Source organism: Corvus moneduloides, chromosome Z (assembly GCF_009650955.1).
Source record: "Corvus moneduloides isolate bCorMon1 chromosome Z, bCorMon1.pri, whole genome shotgun sequence".
Taxonomy (NCBI): Eukaryota; Metazoa; Chordata; class Aves; order Passeriformes; family Corvidae; genus Corvus; species Corvus moneduloides.
The window spans coordinates 7,430,064-7,455,180 of record NC_045511.1 but is presented as its reverse complement, the minus strand read 5'-3'; the positions used below and the strand labels follow the sequence as shown (position 1 = coordinate 7,455,180).

Genomic DNA, 25,117 nt, shown 5'->3' with positions numbered 1-25,117 from the left:
GACTGGAGAGTCCTTGCCCGCACAGGAGAACACAAAACAACCAATGGGGAATGAGGTTGACCAGGGGCTCGGGAAATCTTGTGCCTCCCCCCGGGCCCCTCTCCCAGGACTATATGGCAGGGGGACGGCCCCAACACATGATGTGTACCTCAAGGAGGTTTGATTTTTGGGTGAGAGGAGTCTGTAATATTGAACTGTATAATATTGGTTGCTGAATGACACTGCCATTGTATGCCATAACTACTATGGGCAACAAGGATGAACTGCTCCAGATACACCAGTTGTGAGCTCCTGGTGCAGCTCACAAACAGCCAATAGCACATGAGCCCTCCTGCCCTGGAAGATGTCCAGGGAGGATAGAACCCATAGCCATGGACTACATGAACTCAACAGACACCTTGGAGGGACAGATGTTGACTACAGAAATAATACCTGTGTATGTGTATTTTTATGTATCTATCTATATCTACATATATATATGTATGTATGTATGTTTGTATATGTATATGGCTCTCTGTCAGAGCCATGTGGGTATGCCTAGGTTATTATCTGCTGGGTGGTAGCAAGTAAGGGATTCTCATTTCCAAGAAGGAAAGGGCCATGCGTGCCGTATTGTTCTCTGTCTCAGAAAGCGGCATGACACTGGTTCTGCTCCGTTAGACTCTGTGAACATTTTGTGTGCAATCGCCCTCTTTTATACATTGTTGTTTGTAGTATTGCCGCTGTTACTTTTTGTTTTCTTATCTCATTGCTGTTTCCAGTAAATTGTTATCTCAAACTATGATTCTGCCTTTTTTCTCTCTCACTAGTGTGTGGATGAAGGACTAGAGGGCAGGGAGTGGCAGTGTGGAGTTTAACTTCCAGCTGAATTTAAATCATGACACCCTCACAGGCAATTGCAGCAACAATTTACTGGGTGAAAAAGAGAACAGACTCAAAATCCAAGCTGACCTATTTTAACAAGTGTGTTCTAATTGTAACTGCATTATCCACACAAGAAATCTGGAGATTTTACCAAAAATTAATGTTTTCGTGTGTTTTACCAATACATGAAAAACCTTGAAGATGCTTACTGATTTATTTTTTGTAGTATTTTATTTAAGAGTATAAAGTAAATATTGAACATAAATAGTCACTTGCTATCAGAGTTTGAACAGGTGCTAGATGCAAGTCAGACTTTAAGACTGTTTCTGCTACAGCTATGAAATTGTTGTGCCAAAGCAAACTACAACCTCTTTTGACCTCTTTAGCTTTAGTTATTTGTTAAGGCTGTACAATGCAAAATGCAAATAATGGCTGCTGCCCAGAAGTAAGTCAATGTTTAGAAAAGATGAAGAGTGCTGCTGCTGTCATATAAAAAGGACTGCAAATGCTTGCCTTTCTCTTGAATTTAGACATAGGGATATTTATATGTTACTTTAGAAAAATATTCAGGAAAACAAGGGACTAAATGTCAGTGAAATTCCGTTTTCCACCAAAGAAAAGAGAAATGAGCCAAACCAAACAGAAGTAGATTAGTACTGCTGCTATCACATGATGGCCGTGTTAGAGTCTGGTCTCTACATGATCACAGGCACCCAAGTCACCTCAGTGCCTGCCTGCCACCACACAGGGTCTGCGGCAAACCAACAGGAGCATCAGTTGCATCTTTGTGATGGAATATGAATGGGAGTTGTATGAATCCGTGTGCTTCAAAAACAGTGATCAGAGCAATTAACTGACACCAAACGTTTGCCTGCATTTACATACAACTTGATAATGAACATCAAATCAAGACCATTTCTATTACTGATGTGTGGAGAGTAGCTCAGACTGTGAATGGGCAATATTTTTGCTTTAGGAGAAACATTGAACAACCCTGGCAAGCCCTGCATAAAAATGCCATGCTGACATTCAGTCTTGGATACTGCCTTTAGACAAGGGATGAGTAAAACTGCTGATAAAAAAGGCTTTCACAAATGATAGCTCTAACAAAAGCCCTCCGCCATTTCTAAACAACTCCACCCAGGTCCATTCTGCCTTTTCCATCCTTAACATTACTGACTTAATACGCACCTATTTACTAGAAATTAGTTGTCTTTCTAGTATGTAGTTTTAATCAAGATTTAATCAAACTTGAGGTCTGGTGTATTCTTTTAATGAACACCTAAGGATTTTACCCAAGGGAAAACCCATCTTCCCAGACAAAGTATATACGGAACTGGTGTGCTTATCTTCAGCACATGGTCAGTAAACCCTTACCTTGGCACCCACAAATTAAAAGATATTTTTCTCTTTCACCTCAAAACGTTCCAGTTGTCTGCAGTTCTGCAGACTTCCACACCACACTTCCACAGCCACACATCCCATGGCCTAGCACTAGCAGGGAAGGGAAAGGTGGAGATAGCTTACTTAGCATGGGCAGGTAAATAGCTCATGAAATGTTATTGCATCTACTTTGCTTTATTTCTGCTGGGGTCTTGCCCACCTCCCTTCACCCATTGCGTGATGGACTGTGCACCACCAGAGAGAGAAAATTACAATGAGCATAAACCACAAACCAGCATGTTCTTCAGTTCATCACACCTGCATGTCCAGGGGCTCTGCACAGATTCTGTGCAGACAATAAACATAAAGCATAAAATATAAAAGCATAAAATAGAGCAAAAATTGGATGTGAGGCTTCCTAGAGGTAGACTTCCAGCTTCTCCAGGGTCAGCTTCTGATGAAACAACCATGAAACATGGGCATCAGAAGACCAGGCTTTGTTTCCTGTGATCCCAAGCACTCCTGCCTGAGAGAAAGACACCAGGAGCCCTTCTAATTTATTGTTGTCAAAAACAGTAAGTGGGCTGTTTTAATCTGTGCAAGAGCTTTGCCTAGTTTTTATACAGCTCCTGTATGGAAGTGGATGCATAAGTATCAATTCAAAATACACCTTTATAGATTAAAGGAGATGTTTACAGTGTACCACTAGAAATACATTTACAGCCTAACACCATGACCATACCATGTTGCATACCAAACACCTTTTATGAGTGTGTTATCTGTGTGTCTGATGATGCTCCAATGAGCCTCACTGAGAAACATCCTGTTCTCATTAATCAATTTTCAGCCTTTCCAATTAATAGGGCTTAAATAGATTTTAAAAATACATCTATGATCATTTTCTATTATTTTTAGATCATATCTCAAAATTAATCATGGACCCTTTTACCATAGAAAACTATGAGTGAAAGTAATCAGTGGAAATGCCATAGCAGGTCCACTCTAAAAGTGGGTAAAAACATATTTGTAATTCTGAAAACACTTGAAGTAGCAGCAAGATCAACAGTAGTTGCAATCCAACAGGGTGGTTATTTCATTGTTGCATCCTACAAGAAGTGTACACTTCTAGTGTGTCACTTAATTTCTGAGGAATTAATATTCTTATGAGCAATTACGTAATTGTACACAACGTACATTTTGTGCTTGATTTCATAAAACACACAGAGAGGAACTGTTTATATATATTCAGAATCTACCTTTTGCTATCAATTTATTCCCTGCTGAATTCAGTGCAGACAGGAAGCTTTTGTCTCTTCTGTCTGCTGTCAAACCAGAGCTTTTGTACAGGATTTTGGCCTAAGTGGCAATGGTCTCCTGCAGTAATATAAATGTCTTTGAAGTCATCCCAGGGTTGAGCCCATAGCATCCCAGAAAGGGCTTCAGTGCCATTCCTGCTAGAAAAACGTCAGTGCTGCAGACATGAGGACCTCAGATACTCCATGACCACTTTTGCAGTCTCCGAGCAGCCATACAACTACACGTTGTGCTGACAACAACCATTCTCCTTCTGAATACATCTCTGCTTGCCAAAAGCGCAACAGTATGTGCAGTGTTTCAACTCCTCTAGGAAATCCACCGAAGTGATGATGTACTGTCAGTTTAACCATCACAAAAGTCTGTAACCACTGGACTGCTGTTAATGTGCATGGACCCATGCAAGAACACTGGAAAATTTGAGGGCTGAAAAAATTATAACTTCACAGAGAGAAAATCCCTGCCCTGGATGGAGCACAGTGTGTCACTCGTGTGTCACAGAAGTATAAAAAAATCAGGTACCATTTCATGAGTGTTATTAGTGGTTCAGCTTTCAAACTAGTGGGTGAAATTAAATGTATCCATTCAGAACAGTTTAACATCACTCTTTACATTTCTCTTTATGTAAGTTAGTATCACTGAATGTTAAAAGCAGCATATTTTATTCTAAAACTTTCTGCTTTCTGCTGTCTCTGCTCTAATGAAAGCAAATATGCATACCTGATGCAAAATGAAGTCTGCATTAAATCTGTACAAATAAAATGGCAATTTAAGCACTATTTAATAATCACAACGAGTACAAATATACACATACACTTGCACATATGAACGATACAAATGCACTTTGTAAACACTGTGGGTGTAAAATTCCACGATGGGGCAGGTGCATCGTGTTTAACCACTGTCAGTCTGCTTTCGTACTGGCCAGCTCCAGCCACTGTCCCGTCAGCTACGGTCGTCAGCTCAGCTAACTAAAACTTCCGGATAAAACCGGGCAGATCTTCGTTTAATTTCTACTTTTGTTACATTCATTAACAAGCTACTGAGGGCAAGCTGCCGACCCAGGAGCTATGGCGACTCCGCTTACAAAGCCTGCGGCGCCGTGCCCGCGGCGCAGGACCCTCGCTGAGGCACGGTGGCTTGCTTCTGGCCCGCTCGTCCCGTCGCTCCTGCAGCGGGGGGCGGGGAGGGGGGGAAGGGCGAATGCCCCTTTTCCAAGAGAAAATGGGAGCGTGCCGTCGGGTGGGGTGCGCTGCCATACTCACGCTGCAGAGGCCCCGCTCCGCCCCGCCCGGGACACGGGAGCCCGGGGCCGCGGGGGTCTCAGCGCGGCACCCATCGGAAGCGGTGCCCGCCGGCGGCGGTGCGGAGAGTGAAGGCGTTTCCCTGCGGGAAGGCCAGGGTGCGGATGGCGCCCGCCTCCCCCAGCGCCGCCCGGAGGCTGCCACCCCCCTCCAGCTCCCCGCCGACCGGGCGCGGGGCGGCGCGACCGGCGCGCAGCCCGCGGAAGGCGCCGTGCAGACGCGGGCCCGGCCGCGGGCGCTTGGCCGTGGGGCTGCCTCCCGGGCTGCCCCCGGGGCTGCCCCCCGACCTGTCCCCCGCCTTGCCCCCCAGGCTTCGCAGGGCGGCGCGGCACTTCTCCGACACGACCCGCAGCATGGCATCCACGCCCTCCGCGTCTTCCCGGCCGCTCCCTGCCGGGGCAGCGGCGGCGGTGGCGGCGGCGGCGGGAGGAGGAGGCAAAGGATGAAGAAGAGGAGGAGGAGGGAGGGCTGTCCCGTCGGCGCTTTGCGGGAGCATCAGCGTCTGCCGGAGAGAGGGAGCGCGAGTTTCGCGATCTGCGCTGCACCGCCCCGTCCTATTCCGCACCACACTGCGCCCCACTGCTCCATCCCACATCGCACGGCCCCATCCCACATCTCACTGCTCTGCCCCGAACTGTACCACCCTGATCCCCCACTGCCCGGCTCCACCCCGGACTGCTTCACCCCAAAACGCACCAATCCACATTGCCCTGCCCCACCCCGTCCCATCCCACACCACCCTGACCTGCACCACACAACTCCCATAACCCTACACTGCACAATCCCATTCCACATCTCCCACCACCCCGGCCCTGTCCCACCCAGTGCTACCTCACCCTGCACCCTGTTCCCCTCTGCAGCCGACATCACACTGTCACCCAGGGACCAGCTGGGCCGTGGCAGCCAGGCCAAATGGTGAGCGGCACTCACGTCAAGAACAGCGGCCAGCTGCCTGGCCTGACTTGCCAGCTCCTTCAGCTGCACGTTGCTCTCCCGCAGCGTCACCAGCTCTTCCTGCCTCTGTGTGAGGGTCTCCTGCAGCTGTGAAGGACAAATGGGGAAAGGAGTGGTTGAGACAGCCCCACCATCCAGGGGCTGGGGGATGCTGCACACCAGGGCCCTGGAGTCGCCTCAGCAAGATGCAGCAGAACAAACACGACGCAGGCTGGGGAGGTCTTTGGGTTTCCTACCTGGCTGTTTGCCTCCAGGGCATCTCCCAATGCTTGCTGGTGCTGGTCTGCCAGGTCCCTCCAGCACGGCTCGGGGGAAGACAGGGGCTGTGGGAGCACCTGCACCAGCATGCTACTCTGCAGCTGTGGGGTGCAGGGGCCAAAAGCCACCTCCTCACCAAGTGAGAAATCAAAATCAGTACAGTCCAGCGATGGTGGCATTAAGGTGGATACATCTGGAAGGAATAGCCACGAGTGTTAAGACTGTGGAGGTATGCATGTGCTCTGTTCTCCCCAGCCCCAACCCACCATTCTGGTTCTAAACATCCCTCTGGTATGTCCTGAGATGCTTTTACTTTACTGTGACAGCTGTGCACCCCAAATCTGTTTGGATTTAATTTGTCTCCTGTGGGAGAAAGCTCAGTGACAACTCAGGTCTCTAAGGGAGTGAGCAGGAATGCACTACCTTACAGACTGTCCCATGGTGGGACAAGCATGCAGTGAGTGGGCATCCAAAATTCCGAAAGCAAAGCAAAAAAGAGGAGACCAAATGCAGCATGACTGCAGATGTGCACATGCAGGTACGTTTGGCTCAAGTAAGGAGAAGTATCTACTTGCCAGGTATAAAATCACCGACAGTATCTCTGAACTCCTGGAAATCAAACTCTGGCCCATCCTGGAAGCAGGGACCCTGGCAGGGGTGAAGGAAATGATCCAGTGAGCAGGGCCCAGTGCTCAGACCTGCCCACACCACTGTTCATACCGTTCCAACAGTGTCTGCTGCCTGTGCTCACCAGCTTATCACAGTTCCAGCACCCCCAGGCACCATCCCCTTGCCACTAACCCATCTGACACATGGGACAAGATGCTGTCCTCTGCTGTGTCCATTTCGCAGGTTGGAAACCCGAGGCTAGGGGAGTTGCCAGCCCCCATCTGCTTGAGAGAGCTACCCCTCCAGGTGTCAAGTGCAGCCTAGGCTGTTCCGAACAGTAGGTTTACCTGCTGCAGGGTCACGGGGCCAGCTGGGGTGGTGGGAAGGATGGGGGCAGAGGCTGTCAAATCCTGCCAGTTGATGGTGCTGAGCACTGGGGACAGTCAGAGACAGAGGTGAGTAGCGCAGGCAGGGAAGGGCATAGCCGGGGGGGCATGGCAAAATGAGCAGCATGGCTGGGGGGCATCCTTGGTGCAGGGCTGGGAAACATGGTGAGAAGGCACCAGGGAGGATACAGTGGACGTCATGGAGAAGGGTCATGGCCGGGGGAACGCGGCGGAGGGCAAGGTGGGAGTGTTACAGCCGGGGGATGCTGGGCTGGGGAGCACGGTGGGGGACACCAGAGGGGCGCAGAAGGAGAAACGGGGAAGGGTACACGCCTGGGGGTCAAGGCTGTCCGCCACAGACTGACTCACCGAGGGCGGGCGCGGCGGGAGCCGGCGAGGCGCCGCTGCGGCGAGGTCGGGGCAGGAGAGCTCGGGGACTTTGGGCGGCGGGGGGCGTCCACGCCGTGTCCCCGCCGGGCCGGGCCGTCTTCTTGGCTAGGCGGACGGGCGGGCCCTGGACCGTGTTGGGGCAGATGGTGCCGAAGGCTCGGCGGCGGCCGCCCTGCTCCATGCTGGAGCCGCGGCCCCGGCCCCGGCCCCGACCCTGGCCCCGGCCCCAGCCTCGGCTCCAGCTCCGGTGCCGGCGGGAGCCCTCCGCCCCGCGCCCCGCTCGGCGCCGCCCCGCGGGCAGGGGCGCGGGGGGCCGCGGCCATGCCGGGGACTGCCCGCCCGCCTTCACTCTCCCGGGGCGCCGAATCCTCCCGCCGCCGCCCCGGGCTGCGCCGGCGGCTCCCGCGCCCGCGGAACCCTTCCCCGCGCCCGCGGAGCCTGGGCGGGTCGAGGGGGCTGCCCCGGAGGGAAACTTGAGGAGAGGCGCTGCCGGCCCCGCCACCACTGCCGCCCGTCCCCCCAGCACCTCATTGCCGCTCCCAGCCCCGCGGGTCTCTGCCGGGCAGCGCGAGCATCAGCCTGGGGGCTGGGCTGGTTTTTATAATGATGTTTGTTAAATGTCGTTACAGGGGTAGGGGCCGGGCTGGTTTTTATAACGATGGTTTTTAAATGTCTTTACAGAGGTAGGGGCCGTCTGCGTTGAAAGCCAAGGGGCACAGGGGAGTGTGTATGAAAAAACCCGCCCATGGAATCTTGACTGTACCGATCCGTCCACCGGCACAGGGTACACTCACACCGGCAGAGAGTCCCACCCGCTGCTAGGAAAAGTCCAGCTGAAATCACCGGCGGGACTGGCGGAGGATGAGCTGCCCCTTATTCCCTTGTGGTGGTCTTGTAGGCATTTTCTGTAACAGCAGCGTCGACAAAGGTTTCTTCGCTCTGCCTCACCACCTGACGGCAGGCCACTTGGAGCGCCGCCCGGTGCCCGGGCCCCCCTGCCCTGAAAGGCGAGCACTCCCGAGGGCAGCTCTAGGCGTCCGTGAGGTCTTTTAACACCACTTTTGTGCACAGATACAAACGAAGAAATTTAAATATTTTACAACACTATGACTGTTTTCTGCCCTTGAATGTTTCCCGTGCTACAGTGCCAACCAGCTTAGGAGAGTGCATCTGGATTATAGACCTGCTAGAAAACTAAACAAACCAACCAACCTAGATGTTATTATTATTCCACACTTTGTTTTCCTACACTTATGTCAGTGCATCTAAATTGTTTTTTCCCCGAGCCATGACCAAGCCAGCGGGTGCCAGTTTGAACCAGGGAATGACACTATTGGGCATCTTTTTTTTTTGGGCGGGGGGAGGGGGGAATTGAGTTAACTGACGAGGTGAATTCGTTATGTGCCAATGTGTTTCCTCTCCCACCTGTGTACACATACCGCCAGCAAATAAACGAATAGAGGTAACAAGCAGAAAAGCGTTTATTCAACATTCAGTTGGTCCTTACACCGTTATCTTTATGGACCACCCTCCAAATAAATAACACAGTACGTGAGATTCAGTGTATTATTTACATGCTGGATTTTTTTAAAAAAATAGCAAAGGGACAGTGCAGATGACATGTCACATAAAATCTTTTGCAAAACGCCATCAAATTTTTAAGCTCCAATGACACTAAGGCTTAGTGGATCACACTACACCGACTCTGTGGAGCACAGACGCCGAGACAGAGCCGCCGCCACCACCACCCGCTGTCAGCCGTCATCCCCAAGCCAGGGGCACTTCTGGGCCACCTCCGGGGGCAGGAGGAGAGACAGGGACCGCCCGTTCAGAGACACCAGGAGCTGCAGCTGGTCCATGCAGTCCCGCAGGAGCTCCTCCGGATAGCCGCTGACTCGGAGGTCCAGGGGGCTGAGGTGGCGCAGGAGGCGGTCCGCCAGCCCCAGGCTGCTGGCTGCCAGCAGGGAGGGCGCGTATTTGATGAAGGCATAGTCAGCTAGGCTGAGCTCTGCGACGCCCGCCGCCAGGCTCCGGGCGGCCGCCGCCTCCCCCGCGTCGGTCCCCCGAGCTTCCAGCCGCACCTGGCTGAAGTGTTCCAGGAAGAAGCTGACGGTGGGCGCCGCAAGGTCGAAGTGAAGGCGATGCAGGACGATGCACTCCAGGTTACGGAGCTGCTGGCGGGTGAAGGCGTCGCAGCAGAGGGCGAGAAGCTCCTTCACGCTAGGGGGGTGCACCTCCACCTGCGAGGGGGGACAGGACTGAGGACGCTGCCGCTGGGAAGCAGCGCAGGGGAGCTGGCGCGGAGGCCGGCCTGTCTGGGGCCCCCTCGGGCTGGCCTCGGCGGGCTGCAGAGACCCTGGCGGCGGGGCAGCCGGGCACCGCGGCCGCCCTACCTGCTTGGAGGCGATGAGCAGCGCCGTCACCCCCAGGAGCTGGAAGCAGTCGGCTGCCACAGGAGTGGTGGCGAGAAAGCGGTCGAGGATGTTGACGGCCAGGCAGAGTGACTCGAAGGAGAGCCCGAAGTGCCGGTGAACAGGGATGAGCCAGCTGACCAGCTTGCAGCGCGCCTCCGCCGTCACCTACGGCACCGGCAGCGGGGGTCAGGCGGGGCCGATCCCGGGCTACCCCGCCCGCTCCCCGCCGCCGGCCTCGCTGTCCCCACCTGCGGCTGCCGGGCGAGCGGCTCCCGCGGCTGGAAGCGGCTCTCCAGCCCCTTACGGGACCGGTACCAGCTCTCCCCGTAGTCGCGGAAAGCCTGCAGCTCCTGAGCGCTCTCCCCCGCCGCCGCCGCCGTCCCCAGGCGCCGCCGCCGTGCCGGGCGCCGCGGGCAGCTCCCGGGGGAGCCGCCGGGCCCCTGACGTTCCGGGGTGCCGCCGCGCCGCCCGGTCGCCGCCGTCACCATGGAGTGGGCGGCCGCGCCTGCTCCGCTCCGGTTGCGGCGGCGGCTATTTGAGCGGCGTGGTCGCCGCCGAGCTGTCACTGCCCGCCTCCCGGGCACGCCTCCCCGCCCGTCCCGGGGAGGTCGTCTGGGCATTTAGGGGACCACCGTCTCCAAAACAAAATCCGAGCCACCGAAATGTCTGTCTCTTATCTACCGCTTACCCTCAGGCTAGAAGGCTGTGGTGGAGTCGCCGTGTGACTGTGACCTCCCGAAGACGGGCCCCTCGCTCTGGCAGGGCACAGAGAGCAAAGCGGGCAGCAGTGCCGTAAACCCAGGGCAGAGCATGGAGCCAGCCAGCTGAAGCTGCTGCATCTGTTTTGCCATTACAAAAGCAGGCGTCTCTCCAGCTCCTAGCAGTTCAACTCGGAACCCCACAAGCTTTAACAGCTACTGATCACTCCCCATAACTAACACTTTTCACTGCAGGTCACCAGAAACAGCACAAATACACCAGGAGAGATACCTGGGAATGCTGGAGCTCCCCGGGCAATCTGGGGCTCAGTTACACTTCCATCCATGAATAGAGAACTATTTTAAACAGCCGAATGCAGGGAAATCAAAATAGTCCTGCACTCCATCCACCAATTTATAATGCGCTATAGCCGTGGAAAGACCTGGAGAAAGAAAAAGCAAACCTCTTCTGGGTTAAGCGCTGGGAAAGATACCAGCGGGAAACAAGAGCTTCAAGCAGCCCATGATTCAGAAGCAAAGGAGGGGAGGAGGTGGGAATTCTACAACGTGAATGGCAGGAGCAGAAACTCCTCTCCGAGGTGAGGACAGAGACCAGGAGAACAAGCTGCCTTCAAAAAAAACCAAAACACACATTGCAGACCACAGCTGAGACTACAGTGACCAAGACCCAGAAGAGATAGTGAGTGGTCTTGTGTCCAACAAACGCCTTGAGAAAAGTAACACAAAGGTGTTAAGAGAAGTCTTTATTAAATAAATAGAGCAAAAGAGAAAGATCATTCACCCAAAAGAGTACAGGCACAAAAGTTGCTCATGTATACTGCAGAAGCAGAAAGCCAGCATAGTATTTGTTTTTTTGTTTTGGTTTTTTTTCTTGTTGTTTTTTTTTTTAAGATAACTGTGCTTATCTGTACACCACAGTGTAACCTCCTTAATCTGTTTTGCAGAAAACTGTTGCTCACGCATATCGTGCAATGCCCCAGTTATTACAATATATCCCCTTAATTTATTTCAGTTATTTATTTAAAAGATTACAAAGCAGAGCATGCTAGAAAAACGAAGAATAACTCTGAATTTCAACATTACCACCCATAAATGGAAAAAAACCTCCTATTCATCACAGTTGAATGAGGGAGAAGAATTCAAACTCGATTCACACATTCCCTAGGATCTAACCATTTGAGACCAATAACCCCTTTCCAAAATTCAAACCCAAAAGAAAGAGGAGCTTGCTAGTTACTGAATTACTGAAATGTTTTTCTAACTCATTTTTCCAAAGGATACAAGTAAAATATCTCAACCAAAACAAAACTTAGGAAATTTGTTTAGGGTACAGATTTAGCTTGTATCTTCAATGAATATAATTTACACTTCAGTGTGGTTTTGACTTCAGTGTGGGAATACTGAAGGCAAAGTTGAGGTCTTATGGTCTAAGATCAAAACTTCCTATTCAAATGCTTCCTTGCCTAAATGGTGGCGTGAAAAACCCCCAAAACTCATTTCCTGTCTCCTATGAAATCAGGACTATCACTGGATTATCATAACGTACAAAAGAGTAACGGATGTGATCCCTGTTCCCTCAGAACTGTTAGCAAACTTTCCTCTTCCAGAACTAAGTGTAAGCTAATGTACACAAGCTGGACAGCAATACCAGTTCTGCTATGATAATCTAAATGGACAGGGTCCATAGATCTTGCATTTTTATGCATTCATTTTCCTCAGGGCCCTTTCTGTACACAATTAACCTCAGCTGTATAAAATCTTTTATTTTTCAGATTAAACCGAAGTTGTCATCTACACTGTGCCTCTGTCTGTAAAGACAGTTCCTACTTGACAGCAACTGTTTAATGGCAAACCCTCCCCACCAATATATTCCTTATTTTTGAAAGCTGAGTTGGCAATCTAAAATTGCACTTCATAACTGGAAATAGTGTGGATAGGTGGAATATAAGATCATCTGATTAATTAAGCTACTCAGTTAAGGATTATTCAGTATTAAAGAAACAAGAAACAAAGGATCACACAAATATACAGTCATTGTGAGGAAGTACGGTAGGAGAGAACTGCCACTGGAAGTTTCCACTACGAGCTTCTCTGGTATTTCCTTGAAGAGGGTCAACATGAACTTTGACCAACAAAGGGAAAAAAATCCCATGATCATCACTTGAAGGGGGGCTTGCAGAACTATGCAAAACTTAACATACAAAAAAGGGACAGCAAAATATAGTACAGTTGCAGGAGTTGCAAGGATCAGGGTAAATAGGGAGTAGCAACTGTGAAAAGAGGCACATCCTCTGTTTGGGAGGATCTGCTGGTCAGTACACGCCTCACCGAGCACTTGTTCACAGCAGTCCATACTATCACCTTATAGAGCATCTTCTTAATGTAAGTCATACAGAAAAAATAAGACTTCCCTAACATGTATTGGTTTAATACTGTAAATTCATAGTTCCAAAAAAAAAATCATCCCTTATGAAACCCATATGAGAAACATTTGTCTTCTGTTTGCACACATGGAATTCTACTCAGCTAAGATTCTGGACTGAATCTTTAATCATCAGTACATACTGCACTGATGGCATGATTAGCACATTAAGCTAAAAAAAGAGGACTTGTTCACGGCCATGTCTCTTTTGAAAATAAACTGCTTGCAGTTATCGTTCAAACAGACAAATGGCACCAAATATATTGTAAAGGCTAAACATATTCAATGTTCATCTTTAAACTGATAAAGAGAAAGACTGATCCTATGTAAAAACATGCAGTCTATCCCCATCATGGCTGGTATCAACCACACGAAGAATTTAAAAACTTTCAATTAATGTTGGAGTGCATATTTCCCCTGCAATTACTGAAGCTCTGATTTGTTAGTGATTTCTGGTTTCAGTTACCATTTTCTGTTTTTATCAGCTCTTTGATGATGTATAAGACTTTGTCATCTAGAAAAGAAAACAAACAAAATGGGTGAAAAAACAGTGAGTTTAAAAATTGATCCCCAAAACCCCAAAAAAATCGTAAGAGAAGTCTAGCTCTCACCAACTTAAATTTCTAATGTTTTAGGCTACTCCAGAATCTAAAGCAAGACAAGCGATTACCATTTGGCAAGCAAAAGGACCAACAGTATCTACACAGTACATCATTATAAAATTATCCAATGAACGGCCAATGACCATTTCAGTATTTCACAAAAAAGATTGGGAAAGTGGTGGGTTAACTACAGATACATCAGCATACAGGAACTCCCTTTCTTCCCCACCTACAATATGCTCCTGAACATCCAGTGTCCAAAGTTTAAATTGTGCTCCACTATCTCTTACTTTTGGGAACCAACATGCAGTTGGTTAACCTAGATTTTGAGACAACTTGCACAACATTTACAAGTCATCCACACCTAGGATTCTCCACACACAATCTCAATGCTGTTTTGAGATGCACGCCTCACCATTACTACCACTACCTTGCATGTTACTGTCAGGGATACCTTTAAAACAACAGTTGTGCAGATCTTCATACATCTGGGGTGAGCCACATAATATATGTAGTTAGTAATCACTTTTTGGACGCCTCTTAATGGAACATTCATGTCACACATGCTACTATGTGAGGATGCAGTGTACTAACAATTCCTCAGATTTGCCACAAGGTCCACTTAAACAGTAGTGCCAGCAATGCAGCAATAAAGTTACCTTCAAGTGACATTTTGGGATTTTCAAGCTTCTTCTTTAAAACGGACTCAATGAGAACTCTCAGCTGTTTGAAAATTACTGCTATCTTAACAGGAGCCTATAAAGAAAAAACATTTGCATTATCAGACATTTCATACCAAAATATAGCTCATAATATTACTCTACATATAAACAGAAGTTTGTAGTAAGATTCCTGCAAACATGATGCACATACATGACTCTTAATGGTAATGACAACCATGATGGATAGTATACTCATGAAATGACTGGGCTTACATTATGCCTTAGCTTTAAGCACCAATTGTTCATAGTATCAAAGCCTGAAGAACAGCAGCTCAGAAGGGTTCCCACACAACCAGTGTAAGAGGAAATTATTACTTTACCAAAAAGCCACCCAATTAATCGCCTTTTCTGCCCCAAGGTAACAAAGCTCATATTACATTTATACCTGAAATAAAATAGCTACACATTTCCCTCTTGGGAGGTCTACCAGGCCTTCTGAGAAAGCAATCATGAGCCCTTCCCAAATCTCACTAGGAATTTGGATACCTAAAGCTGAACCCTCTCCTAGAAATATTTAATTTTATCCTTCCCTCCCTATTTCAGTCTTTATTTCATTTATATGCTGCCTTTAGTCCAACAAGTAGCTGCTATGGCAGAAGCACAAAATGCAATGTATTCTGCTTAGCATCTCAGTAGAAAAGTAGAAATTCTGAAACACTCTGTAAGATGTGACTAACCCAGCAACTGCGCCACTGTAGCAATCCAGGGACCAGGAAAAAAAGCTCCAACAAACCCACAAGGGACCTGCTTTCTAAAATTCCCTATTCATGATAAGCAGTGAATTCAATTAGATGGTTGCTTACTTGGATCAGCAGACTGCAAAAGACGGTTTTGTTGCTTATAGTTGTCTTTGAGAGTAGCACATAGCCCACAGGAGCACAGAAAATTGTAACCAAGTAGCTGTCAGGATAGCAAAACCCACTACTTGCCATTTACCAGAATTCACAGAGGATCTTTTCATGACAACTGTTTTGTCTGCAAAAATATGCTAGGAAAACGCTCTCAGCCTTTCCATTTCCAAATAAAGCTTTCACGTATGGAAAGGAAAAAACCTAATCAAGGAAACCAAACACCCCAAACCCAAGTAAGCAGCAATTTTACAATACGGATTTTTTTCTTTTTCAAATAACTCCATCTGCACTATAAAGTAGTATACAGTATACAGTAGTGTGCTAAAGACGAATATGTAGTTACAAGATTATAAGATTGTAGGAAAGGGTAATATAAAAACAGTACACTCCTCTGCTTTCAGTGCAAGCTCTATAAAAAAAAGGCTTAGTCTGCATCCACTTTCAATACTTTTCTGAAAGAACACTTTCTTCTTGAAGAGAGAGGGAACTGATTTGTTGCAAACCACATATGACACGTCTATTCTTTTGAGTGTGATTTATTAAGATTTCATCACATGTATATAAAATTTCCCATCATTCTTTTTAACTTTCTCCCCCTTTCTTCCTTCTTTTCTCCATCTTCCATATACAGTGGTCTGAATCAAGCTGATACATCAACTGAGTAATACAAAAGCCCACGGAACCATAAAAGGTAGTTTAGTTGTAACTCCAACGCACCTGAAAATGGATCCAACCATCAACTGTCAGGAGACGCTCGCGATGCTGCACTTCTATATCCCCACCAAAAAGCAAAATGGGAAAGGGGGATACTAAAGTAGTCTCTCTCAGATACACCCTGGTGTACCTCACCTACATATAAACAAACATAAACAAATAAAAGCAAAAACAAAAAATCCTAAACCATGTAACATCTATAACAATAAATCTGATTGCTACTTCTACCCGCAAAAAATACTTTTTTTTTTCTTTTTTATGATGCAACCAACAAAAGTTATTGGACACGATCAATAGCTATTTGTCTGCCTTACACCACTTAAAATAATTCACCTCTAAGTAAGTGGCAGGCTTATATGCTGGAAGTTAGCTAAAGTCACAGTTACCTTCTTAAAGCTCAAATGGAAAGGTAATGTTAGCCTAGTGGTGTTCACAGAAGCTACATTAAAAGTAATAAAACTACTGAGGTAAAAGGGAGGAAAAGCTCTTTCATTATACATTCTTCTTGGGAGCAGCTATTTTTTCAATTTATCTGCATCCACATACGCACATGCATAAATGTGGTACACCCAGACATACACTGCATGAAGTACGGGGCTCAGCATGTGCTGCTTCTGGCTTTGGAGCATCTCAAAGACAGAATGAGGTGAAATGAGTTGTAGTGGGAAGAATGGACATAAAAAGAGTGCACCCCCACACAAAATTGCAGGCTTTGTCTGCCCTACTGTTCATGGAATAACTTACCTACCTTAGCTGCTGTCTTGTCATCAGACTATGATGTTCTTGGGGGCAAGAAGTACTTTCAGGTCTCAAAAAATACTATCACTTTATACGCATTAAAAAGTCTAATGCTTTCTGCTTCTCTACAGTAAATTTGGCCAATAAGCAACTGCTGTCAAACATCTGTTACACCAGAAATGTAACTAAATACAAACACTTGAATTCAGCAAATACCTGACAAGGTTTTCTGTTGAAAGGGAAAGAAAGTGACAGGGAAAATAATGCAATTCACTTAGGGAGTTCAGCAGTCCATTACAGAATTGGTTATTTTATTACTGGGTTAAGTCAGTACCAAATTTCAAAACCTTAGAACAGTGAAAAAGTAGACTTTGAAAAGTTACTACTACATTTTACTGTGTAAAGTAATACTAAAATCAACAAGACTGTACTTAAAAAGTCAATTATATTATTAAGTTAAATGATACAAAGAAAATGCCTTTCATTTATAGCTATCAGTTTCACCATGAACATATTTGTTCATGATCTTCAGCTTTACCTTCTTGTTCTTCAGCACTCAGATGACTCATTTTTATGGTTTTTAGGATCATTAGATAATAAAAGACTCTTTAAGATAAAACATTTAGATATTAAATAACATACACTAGTTTAAAGTATACTAGAGGTGTAACTCCACCTTTACACAAACTATTAGCTGCATTCACTATCTTCAACTTACCTTCTCCTGGTAAAGCAGCCATCCATATGTCTGCAAGTCTCGATTTACAGAGGAGGGATGAACTTGCGCTTTACCCTGAGCAGTTTCTACCATGCAAGCCAGCTTCTCTGTAATATCCACAGACTTTGCATACAGTATTTTTCCTACATTGTCATAGAGCCCTGCAGTCAACACAGCTTTAAGAAGAGCTATTTCACTGGGAGACGGGGATTGTGTGGCTCCATTTCCATCCCATCCACATTGCATTGAAGGTGCTGTGAACCCTGCTGCTCTGACCAGCCTTATGAGTTCTTGCTTCACATCCTGAAATTAGGATATTAGTTAAGTTTTTAATTCAAAAATTACATACTTCACTTCAGCAACAGGAAATGACATTTCATCTGAATTATTCATGATCTCCAAGGGAAAGTCCCTTACTAGAAAAACCACTTGTGTTTTCTGCAGCCACACTGGAATCCTAGCTATTTCTATGAGAAAAACATCATCTATAAAACAATCTGATATCTGGAATATAGGATTAGACATATGGAAATACATATGCTGCAAATACTAAATCTCTACTTGTAGTTAAAATGAAAAAGATATAGCTACATCAAAGATCCAGTTCTGCTTAGAAGTACTCAGTCACCCAAACTTAAAAGAAAAAGATCAATTAAAACATTTTCTTACCAAAACTAAGAGGTTATTCACATAAGTTTGTGGCTCATCTTTTAAATTAACTGTTAATAGATATGTTATTGATATCAAGAATAATATAAATATTTTAATTCATGAAGTTTTGATCATCTGATGGAAGTAAGGCCTAGCTTCTCCAATGGCAGTGACTACAAAACTGTTTACCAAAGCGTGCATATCAAAACTCAAATACAAACACAGCTGCTTTGACTGAGAGTGCACATTTCATCAGTCCCTAGAATTCCACTTGCTTTTATCTTGTCTAAATAGTAACTGTGATGTATCACCTCTTTAAAAGGGAATGACATTTTCAGAGGAAAATTTTAACAAATAACTTATGAGTGCAGAGCAGAACATAGAATGCTTTACCTCCAGAGTTAACAGCGACGTCCTATTAAGAAAATTTCTTCTGCAATAAGTCATTTCAGCACGATATCCCCCTTCCTGTCGAGCCCTTTTCCACCTAAGGGAAAAACTGTGTCTTATTAGAGCAGGAAGAAACCCATCAAGACTATAACAACAGATGTGGCACTAAGTTAAAAAAGAATAATGTATTTTGGTAAGCATTCTCCACTCTAACGTAAGTTGTATTAATGAAGATGAATACTGTTGGTCTAAGGGCACTCCAGAGAACATGCCTGTAACATAGATTTGACAGATACTAACAAAAATACAAGGTGATTTACTCTCAAAACCCACGTTTCTGCCTGTCTTGACAGTCAAAACAAAATTCAGATTTAGTGGTAATACCCTAAAAAGGAAAAAACCTGTATGTCATTTTATACATTTGTGCTTTATCAAATACAAAATATTCTGGTCAAAATACCACAAACAGCAAACAAAATACTTTAAACACTAGGATAAACCCACACAGTAAACCTCTATAGGTGTGTAAGCATAGTTAAAAGAAGTTGAAGAACAACATACTAAGCAAGCTATCCATTTGTGTTACAGTATTGGCAATCTATTGCTACTCCGAAGAGAAAAAACTTGAAGTGAAAGCAGTTCCAGAGATATTAAGGATTCTTCCCATAACTGCATTACTTAAGTGTTATCTGCTACTAGTTACGAGCATAGGAGAACCATCACTTACCCCAGATAAGCATTGTAGATTGTTATATGGTCTGAAACTGCCATAGCTAGAGATGATTTTGCAAGATCTGCTTCATCTTTTTGACCAATAGGTGTAGTAAATGGGGATTTTTCTGTCATAACAGCAGCCAGAGTTGCCTGCAATTATAAAGTACACATCACTTAAAAATATTTTATTATAAGCTTACAGGTTTGTAATACAAATAGTCTTAAATTTTGTTTTGCCAATATCAGAATTACAGGCTTGGGTTGCAAGGGACCTTAAAGATAAACTAGTTTCAAGCCCCTGCTATAGGCAGAGACACCTTCTACTAAACCATGTTGCTCAAAGCCCCCCCCCAACCTGGCCTTGAACACTTCCAGGGATGGGACATCCACAACTTCTCTGGTCAACTTGTTCCAGTGCCTCACCACCCTCACAGTAAAGAATTTCTTCCTAATATCAAAACAAAACCAATCCTCTTTCAGTTTAAACCATTCCCTCTTGTCCTATAACCATATGCCCTTGTAAGAGGTTCCTCTCCAATGCCCTTCAGATACTGAAAAGCTGCAATTAGGTCATCCTGAAGCCTTCTCTTCTACAGGCTGAACAAGCCCAATTCTCTCAGTCTCCTCAAAGGAGAGGTACTCCAATCCTCTCCAGTCATCTTTGTGATAACCTCTGGACTCACTCCAACAGGTCCACGTCCTTCTTGTGTTGGAGACCTGGAGTCACATACAGTGGTCCAGATGGATCTCAGCAGAGCAGAGCAGAAGGGCAGAATCCCCTCCCTCCCTTGCTGCCCACACTGCTCTGGATGCAGCCTAGGACACGTTTGGCTCTCTGGGCTGTGAGTGCCCATGGCTGGGTCATGTCCAGCCCCTCATCCACCAGCACTCCCAAGTCCTTCTCTCCAGGCTGCTCTCAGTCTCTTCATGCCCAGCCTGAGTTTATACCAGGGTTTGTCCTGACCCTGGCGCAGCACCAGCACTTGGCCTTGTGAGCTTCGCATCTGCCCACTTCTCCAGGTCCCTCTGGATGACATCCCATCCTTCAGGTGCGTCAAAAGCACCACTCAGCTCGGGGTCATCTTCAGATTTGCTGAGGGTGCACTCAACGTCTTCATCTATGCCACTGATGAAGACACTAAATAACATTGGTCCCAATACAGACCCCTGAGGGAACCACTTGTCACTGATGTCCATCAAGACTCTGAGCCATTAACCATCACCTTCTGGGTGGGACTGTACAACCACTTTCTTATCCATCTAATAGTTTATCCACTGAATCCATCTCTCTCCAATTTAGAGAGAAGCATGTTGTGGGGGACCATGTTAAAGGCTTTACAGAAAGTCCAGATAAACAAATATGTAGCCTTTCCCTTACCCACTGATGTGGTCACTCCACGACAGAAAGCCACTGGGTTGGGCAGACAGGACTTGCCCTTGGTTAAGCCATGCTGCTGTCTTGAATCACCTCCCTGTCCTCCAAGTGCCACAGTGTATTTCTAGGAGGATCTGTTCCATGATCTTCCCAGGTACAGAATTGAAGCTGACAGCTTAGTAGTTCCCAAGTAGTTCCCTCTTATCTACTTATTAAAAAAAAGATGGGTACAATGTTTCCCCTTCTCTAGTCACCTGGGACTTCACCTGACTGCCGTAAAAGAGGTTGCCATTGAAGACTGAGGCAAAAACATTGCTGAGTACCTCAACCCTCTCCTCATCTGTTGTTACCATTTCATCAGCTGCGGCACATTTTCTTTGACCTTCCTTTTCTGGCTGACACAGCTGTACAACCTCTTCTTACTCTTCTTTGTGTCCCTTGCCACGTTCAGCTCCATCTTTGCCACGGTCTTCCTCACCCCATCCCTTACACAACTAGACAGCATCCCTATACTCTTTCCAGGACACCTGTCCTTGCTTCTGCACTGCTTGTGCATTTACTTGTTGCCCTTGAGCTGGGCCAGCAGGTCTCCCCTCAGGCCCATCGACTGTATTCCCTGCCTGACTTCTTGCACCTGAGAAATAGTAGCTCTTGTACTCTAAGAAGAGTATATAATATTTAATTATAGCTTATCTTCTACTAAGTCTCAAGGAAAACTCAGCACCATAAGAATTTCTTATATAGAATTCAGCACTTGCTTATATTAAAGCCACCATTTATATAGTGTTTTACATGCAAGGATAAAAACCATTAAATCTCAAAACTCACATGAAATATTTTACCAAGTTACAGGGCAATGAAGGTCAGATTAATCAACTGCTTTAGGTTATAACACATTAAAAGGAGACATCAAGAATTTTAACTTTCACATTCCAGGAACTAACATACTCATGTTTTCTCCTAATTTGCAGTGAATTAAATGGATTAGGTGAAAATAAAAACCATGCCACAGCCTTTATAAATAAATTAATTATTTGCAATCAATTAATTTGCAGTAACTCTGATAATGTTCTTGGCCACAAACTGTGGGGTAGCCCAGACTGCCAAACCCACATGTAAGAGGATGTTTTCTTTAAATGTCAGATTCCCTGGGAGCACCATGGATAGAACTGGAGAGCAAGCCTGATTATCCACTGTGGAGAGTTCCTAGGAGTTCAGAATCATAGAATCATTTTAGGTCAAAAAAGACCTTTAAGATCATTGAGTCCAACCAAAGAACACTTACGTTATTCCCCTCCATGATGCCTGGGTGCCCTCACCCTAAACATTTTAACTTCTTGCATCATCTTTTCAAAATATCACATTATAAGAAATCAGATTAATTGCAAAGAGTTAACCATTTTTATACTTTTTAAAATATAATTTCTTACTCACCACAGGATCCAAGCAGCCAAATATAGCACCAAATATAAGCATTTTGCCAATCTTTACATTAACAGGAAGGGCTGCAAGGTGCTGGCCCAATGGAGTCAGCTTGGGCACATGTAACTGACAAGCCCCAATCTTCCTCAACAGGTTCATTGCATTACCAATTACTTGCTGCTGTGGCGGATCTAACGCTCTGGAAAGAAAATCTTCAGGAGAGCCAAGACTACATTTCTGTGAAGTAAAGGGGCATATATTTCAATATAAAAATTTATTATTAAAAAGTTTTCCAACAGCTACATAGAAAACTGCAAAGCTGTTCTTGCATCAAAAGTTCACATTCCCTCCCCATTAAACAAGTCTCTTGCTTCCCAGAAGGCTGATCTGCCCCACATTAGGTTAACAAAACTTCATTGTTTGGAAGGGCTCCATATGGCATGACCACTGTTGAGAGAAGTGTGTTACCAACGACCACTGATGAGCAGGAGACTCAATCCTCATGGGATGCAGTTCAACCTAGCACTAACTTGTCAGGTTGCTCATCTTTCCATGCACATCCTACTCACTTAGGACACGATGAGACGTAAAGGAATTGCTCCCTTAAGCAGAAATCAATTAGAAAGCTATTTAACAAAGTTTCAATTGTTACTCTGAGGCAACTGCAATCATATAGTAGACTATTCTCACTGAACAGTGCGCTCCTATTATCCAGCAGTCAAGTGCTGAGTTACCCCCTGACCTGTGGGAGAAGCCCCATTAAGTAATTACATTGGATCAGGTCTGTCGTAGCAAACCTTTTTAGCTACTAAGGCCAGTAATTCCAAACCAGGCAATAGTATGAAGGTGTAATTTCTCCAAAGGCATGTGTAGTATTTTAGCTACCAAGCCTTTTGTTATGTTTTCTCTCCCATCCAGCTGAGGACAAGAATAATAGAGGCGCTTTGGGGCCACCCAGCATCAAGCCAAGGTCAACCCACCACACAAGGTTAGCAATTCTAAAACCAAAAACCATACCATAATATGAAGGCATAATTCCTCCAAAGGCACACGCAATATTTCTGGAACAGAATATTCCATGAAACTCTCAAACCTGCAACATCACAAAAACACAGAAACATATATTCAACTAAATCTTTGAATTAAACTTGTAAATCTGGGTTTCACATGGTCACTCTTCCAGTTTTTCTCTTGAATGGCAATGGCATGGGTAAGCCATTCATACTTTGAATTAAGGCATGTGTTGTGGCTTGAAAAACAAGTTTTAGTCAGAGAGGGAAAGGCAGGAAACCCCAATTTTCAAAACAAATCTTTAATGCTTTCAAACTGAAAGTCTTGTATGTGATTAAAAGGGACACTTCATTGGTTGTATCAGAAGACTTTAACCTTTGTTTCTCAGCTGAAAGTCGCTTCAGGCTTTCACAGAAGCAGGAAAAAGGTTATTCCACTGCAGTAACAGAAACTAATTCTGCAGTGCCCCCATCTCTTATCCATAGAGATACCTCCTCAGAAACCTACAGATTTGCCTGATAAAAAATTCAAAGCTCAGGAGATAAGGTTCGCACACATTTGATGTGAACCAAGCCAGTGTTAAAAAATTCATGTTCTACAATTCCTTGTGCTGCGTTTTTCCTTTAATTATGGATACTTTTAAAAAAACACATTCTAGAAATATTAAGAGTAAAATTAACTTTTTTAAAAAAATGCAAAAGACTACCGTAACACTTTATATATATGACATTCAAACTCCTGTTTTGGTTGAGTTTTTTTCCAGTTTTATCTTTCTGGTTTGCAGTAAATAATGTGAATTTCAACAAGAATTCTTGGTTTTTCACAGAAAAACAAAAAGACAGTATCTGTGTGATTTACATAATTCTGCTAAGTTTACAATACCTGTCTCTCGTGTACATTCGGAAGCAGAACCCATCCCTAACACGCCCGGCTCTTCCTTGCCGCTGCAGAGCACTAGCTTTACTAACAAAGGTCTCTTCCAGGGAACTCATCTGACTGCTTTCGTGATACCTTAAAAATTATAAAGCAAAAGCCTGTTCAGATTTCAGAATTAAAATCTGCACATACATATAACCTGAACATCAGCACACTGACAATATATTTAATGAGCAATTATTTGAAAATATATTTAGTTTTGAAAATTAAGCATGGGTGGAACTGTATATTACAAAACCTTGAATACAACTAACCAATGAAACTGTAAATATTGGAAAATGAAAACTTTATTATTGCATGTCCCTGGCAATTCAGAATCATTCCAATACATTGTGTAGGGCTTTTCACATTTAAAGTGAAGAAGAAAAATAATTCTTAAAAACAGAGATAGTATAAAACATACTTCCTTCATTTTTAAAGCAGTACTTAATCATGATTATCCATACATTACATCCATTATCTGTGGATAACTTCCCCTGTTCTTCACACCATTTGAAATTCCAAAGATACATCCCAAACTTGCACCTAAAACTCCAAGCTGTTATATGAGCTCAGCACTCATTTCTGCATCCGGAACTCTAGTTTAAGAAGGATACTACAAAATTCTTGTATTTCTATCCTCCAAATATTTACAGTAATCACAGTATGACTGATGAAAATCAAACTCTTACCTATTTTCTTTTGTTCTCCCAGTATCAATCACAAAGACAACATCTGGTATTGTAATACCCGTCTCTGCTATATTGGTTGCCAAAACAATCTGGAAAAAGCAACATAACATAAATAGAAGAACTGGAATGTCTAACAGTTTTCACCCTTTAAATCAGTATTATGGGGTAAGTCTGGTTAAAATTTTTTACCCAGAAATGTTTCCTTAAATAAACTGACAAATAATTAAAAGCTACATGACTTAGGAAATTGTCTAGTTTCTCCCAATGAGAGAAATTAAAAGTTAATAAAGAATTTCACATTCCCATTTTGTTTTATAATCCATCAAAATTATTGGCTAGTATCTGCCAAAACTAATCAACATTTAATTACATAGTTTGGCAGTAAATAAAATTGTATTTTTCCTAGAAAGAAAGCCATAGTTACTGGTTAACAATAGCTAAAATACAGGAAAGTAAGAATTAAAGAAGTTCACAGAAAAAGATTAGGTTTAAGAATTTCTCCAATACTGTCAATATTTTCACAGAATATTAGCTTCTAGATCATGAAATTAGAATTGTTTCTTTGCAGAGAGGAAATTCCATGAA

At 44.9% G+C, this 25,117-nt stretch overlaps 4 protein-coding genes across 5 annotated transcripts in view; all 4 read right to left on the bottom strand.

Annotated features, from left to right (window-relative positions):
• Window positions 1-4,206: 4,206 nt before the first annotated feature.
• LOC116438306 (multicilin-like) lies at window positions 4,207-6,309 on the bottom strand. The gene is made up of 3 exons (XM_032097145.1): window positions 6,056-6,309; window positions 5,796-5,906; window positions 4,207-5,367 (listed from the first exon to the last, which is right to left on the bottom strand). The coding sequence occupies exons 1-3, from the start codon at window positions 6,254-6,256 to the stop codon at window positions 4,885-4,887; spliced, it is 795 nt and encodes a 264-aa protein (XP_031953036.1). The 5' UTR covers window positions 6,257-6,309; the 3' UTR covers window positions 4,207-4,884.
• Window positions 6,310-6,644: 335 nt separating this feature from the next.
• On the bottom strand, window positions 6,645-7,650 carry MCIDAS (multiciliate differentiation and DNA synthesis associated cell cycle protein). The gene is made up of 3 exons (XM_032095768.1): window positions 7,442-7,650; window positions 7,034-7,119; window positions 6,645-6,725 (listed from the first exon to the last, which is right to left on the bottom strand). Exons 1-3 carry the CDS (start codon window positions 7,641-7,643, stop codon window positions 6,645-6,647), a joined length of 369 nt encoding a protein of 122 aa, XP_031951659.1. The 5' UTR covers window positions 7,644-7,650.
• A 1,269-nt stretch (window positions 7,651-8,919) lies between these two features.
• CCNO (cyclin O) lies at window positions 8,920-11,218 on the bottom strand. The gene is made up of 3 exons (XM_032096456.1): window positions 10,125-11,218; window positions 9,856-10,041; window positions 8,920-9,702 (listed from the first exon to the last, which is right to left on the bottom strand). The coding sequence occupies exons 1-3, from the start codon at window positions 10,494-10,496 to the stop codon at window positions 9,217-9,219; spliced, it is 1,044 nt and encodes a 347-aa protein (XP_031952347.1). The 5' UTR covers window positions 10,497-11,218; the 3' UTR covers window positions 8,920-9,216.
• A 254-nt stretch (window positions 11,219-11,472) lies between these two features.
• DHX29 (DExH-box helicase 29) overlaps window positions 11,473-25,117 on the bottom strand; it is a 28,961-nt gene continuing 15,316 nt past the window's right edge. For both annotated transcript variants that reach the window (XM_032096451.1, XM_032096452.1), the window contains 10 exons: window positions 24,533-24,621; window positions 23,808-23,936; window positions 22,932-23,007; window positions 21,927-22,151; window positions 19,131-19,267; window positions 18,407-18,500; window positions 17,363-17,665; window positions 15,910-16,041; window positions 14,279-14,375; window positions 11,473-13,531 (listed from right to left, as the gene is read on the bottom strand). In XM_032096451.1, the coding sequence (XP_031952342.1) occupies window positions 13,476-13,531; window positions 14,279-14,375; window positions 15,910-16,041; window positions 17,363-17,665; window positions 18,407-18,500; window positions 19,131-19,267; window positions 21,927-22,151; window positions 22,932-23,007; window positions 23,808-23,936; window positions 24,533-24,621 (1,338 nt within the window). In that variant the 3' untranslated portion in view covers window positions 11,473-13,475. The remainder of the gene's footprint in view (window positions 13,532-14,278; window positions 14,376-15,909; window positions 16,042-17,362; window positions 17,666-18,406; window positions 18,501-19,130; window positions 19,268-21,926; window positions 22,152-22,931; window positions 23,008-23,807; window positions 23,937-24,532; window positions 24,622-25,117) is intronic.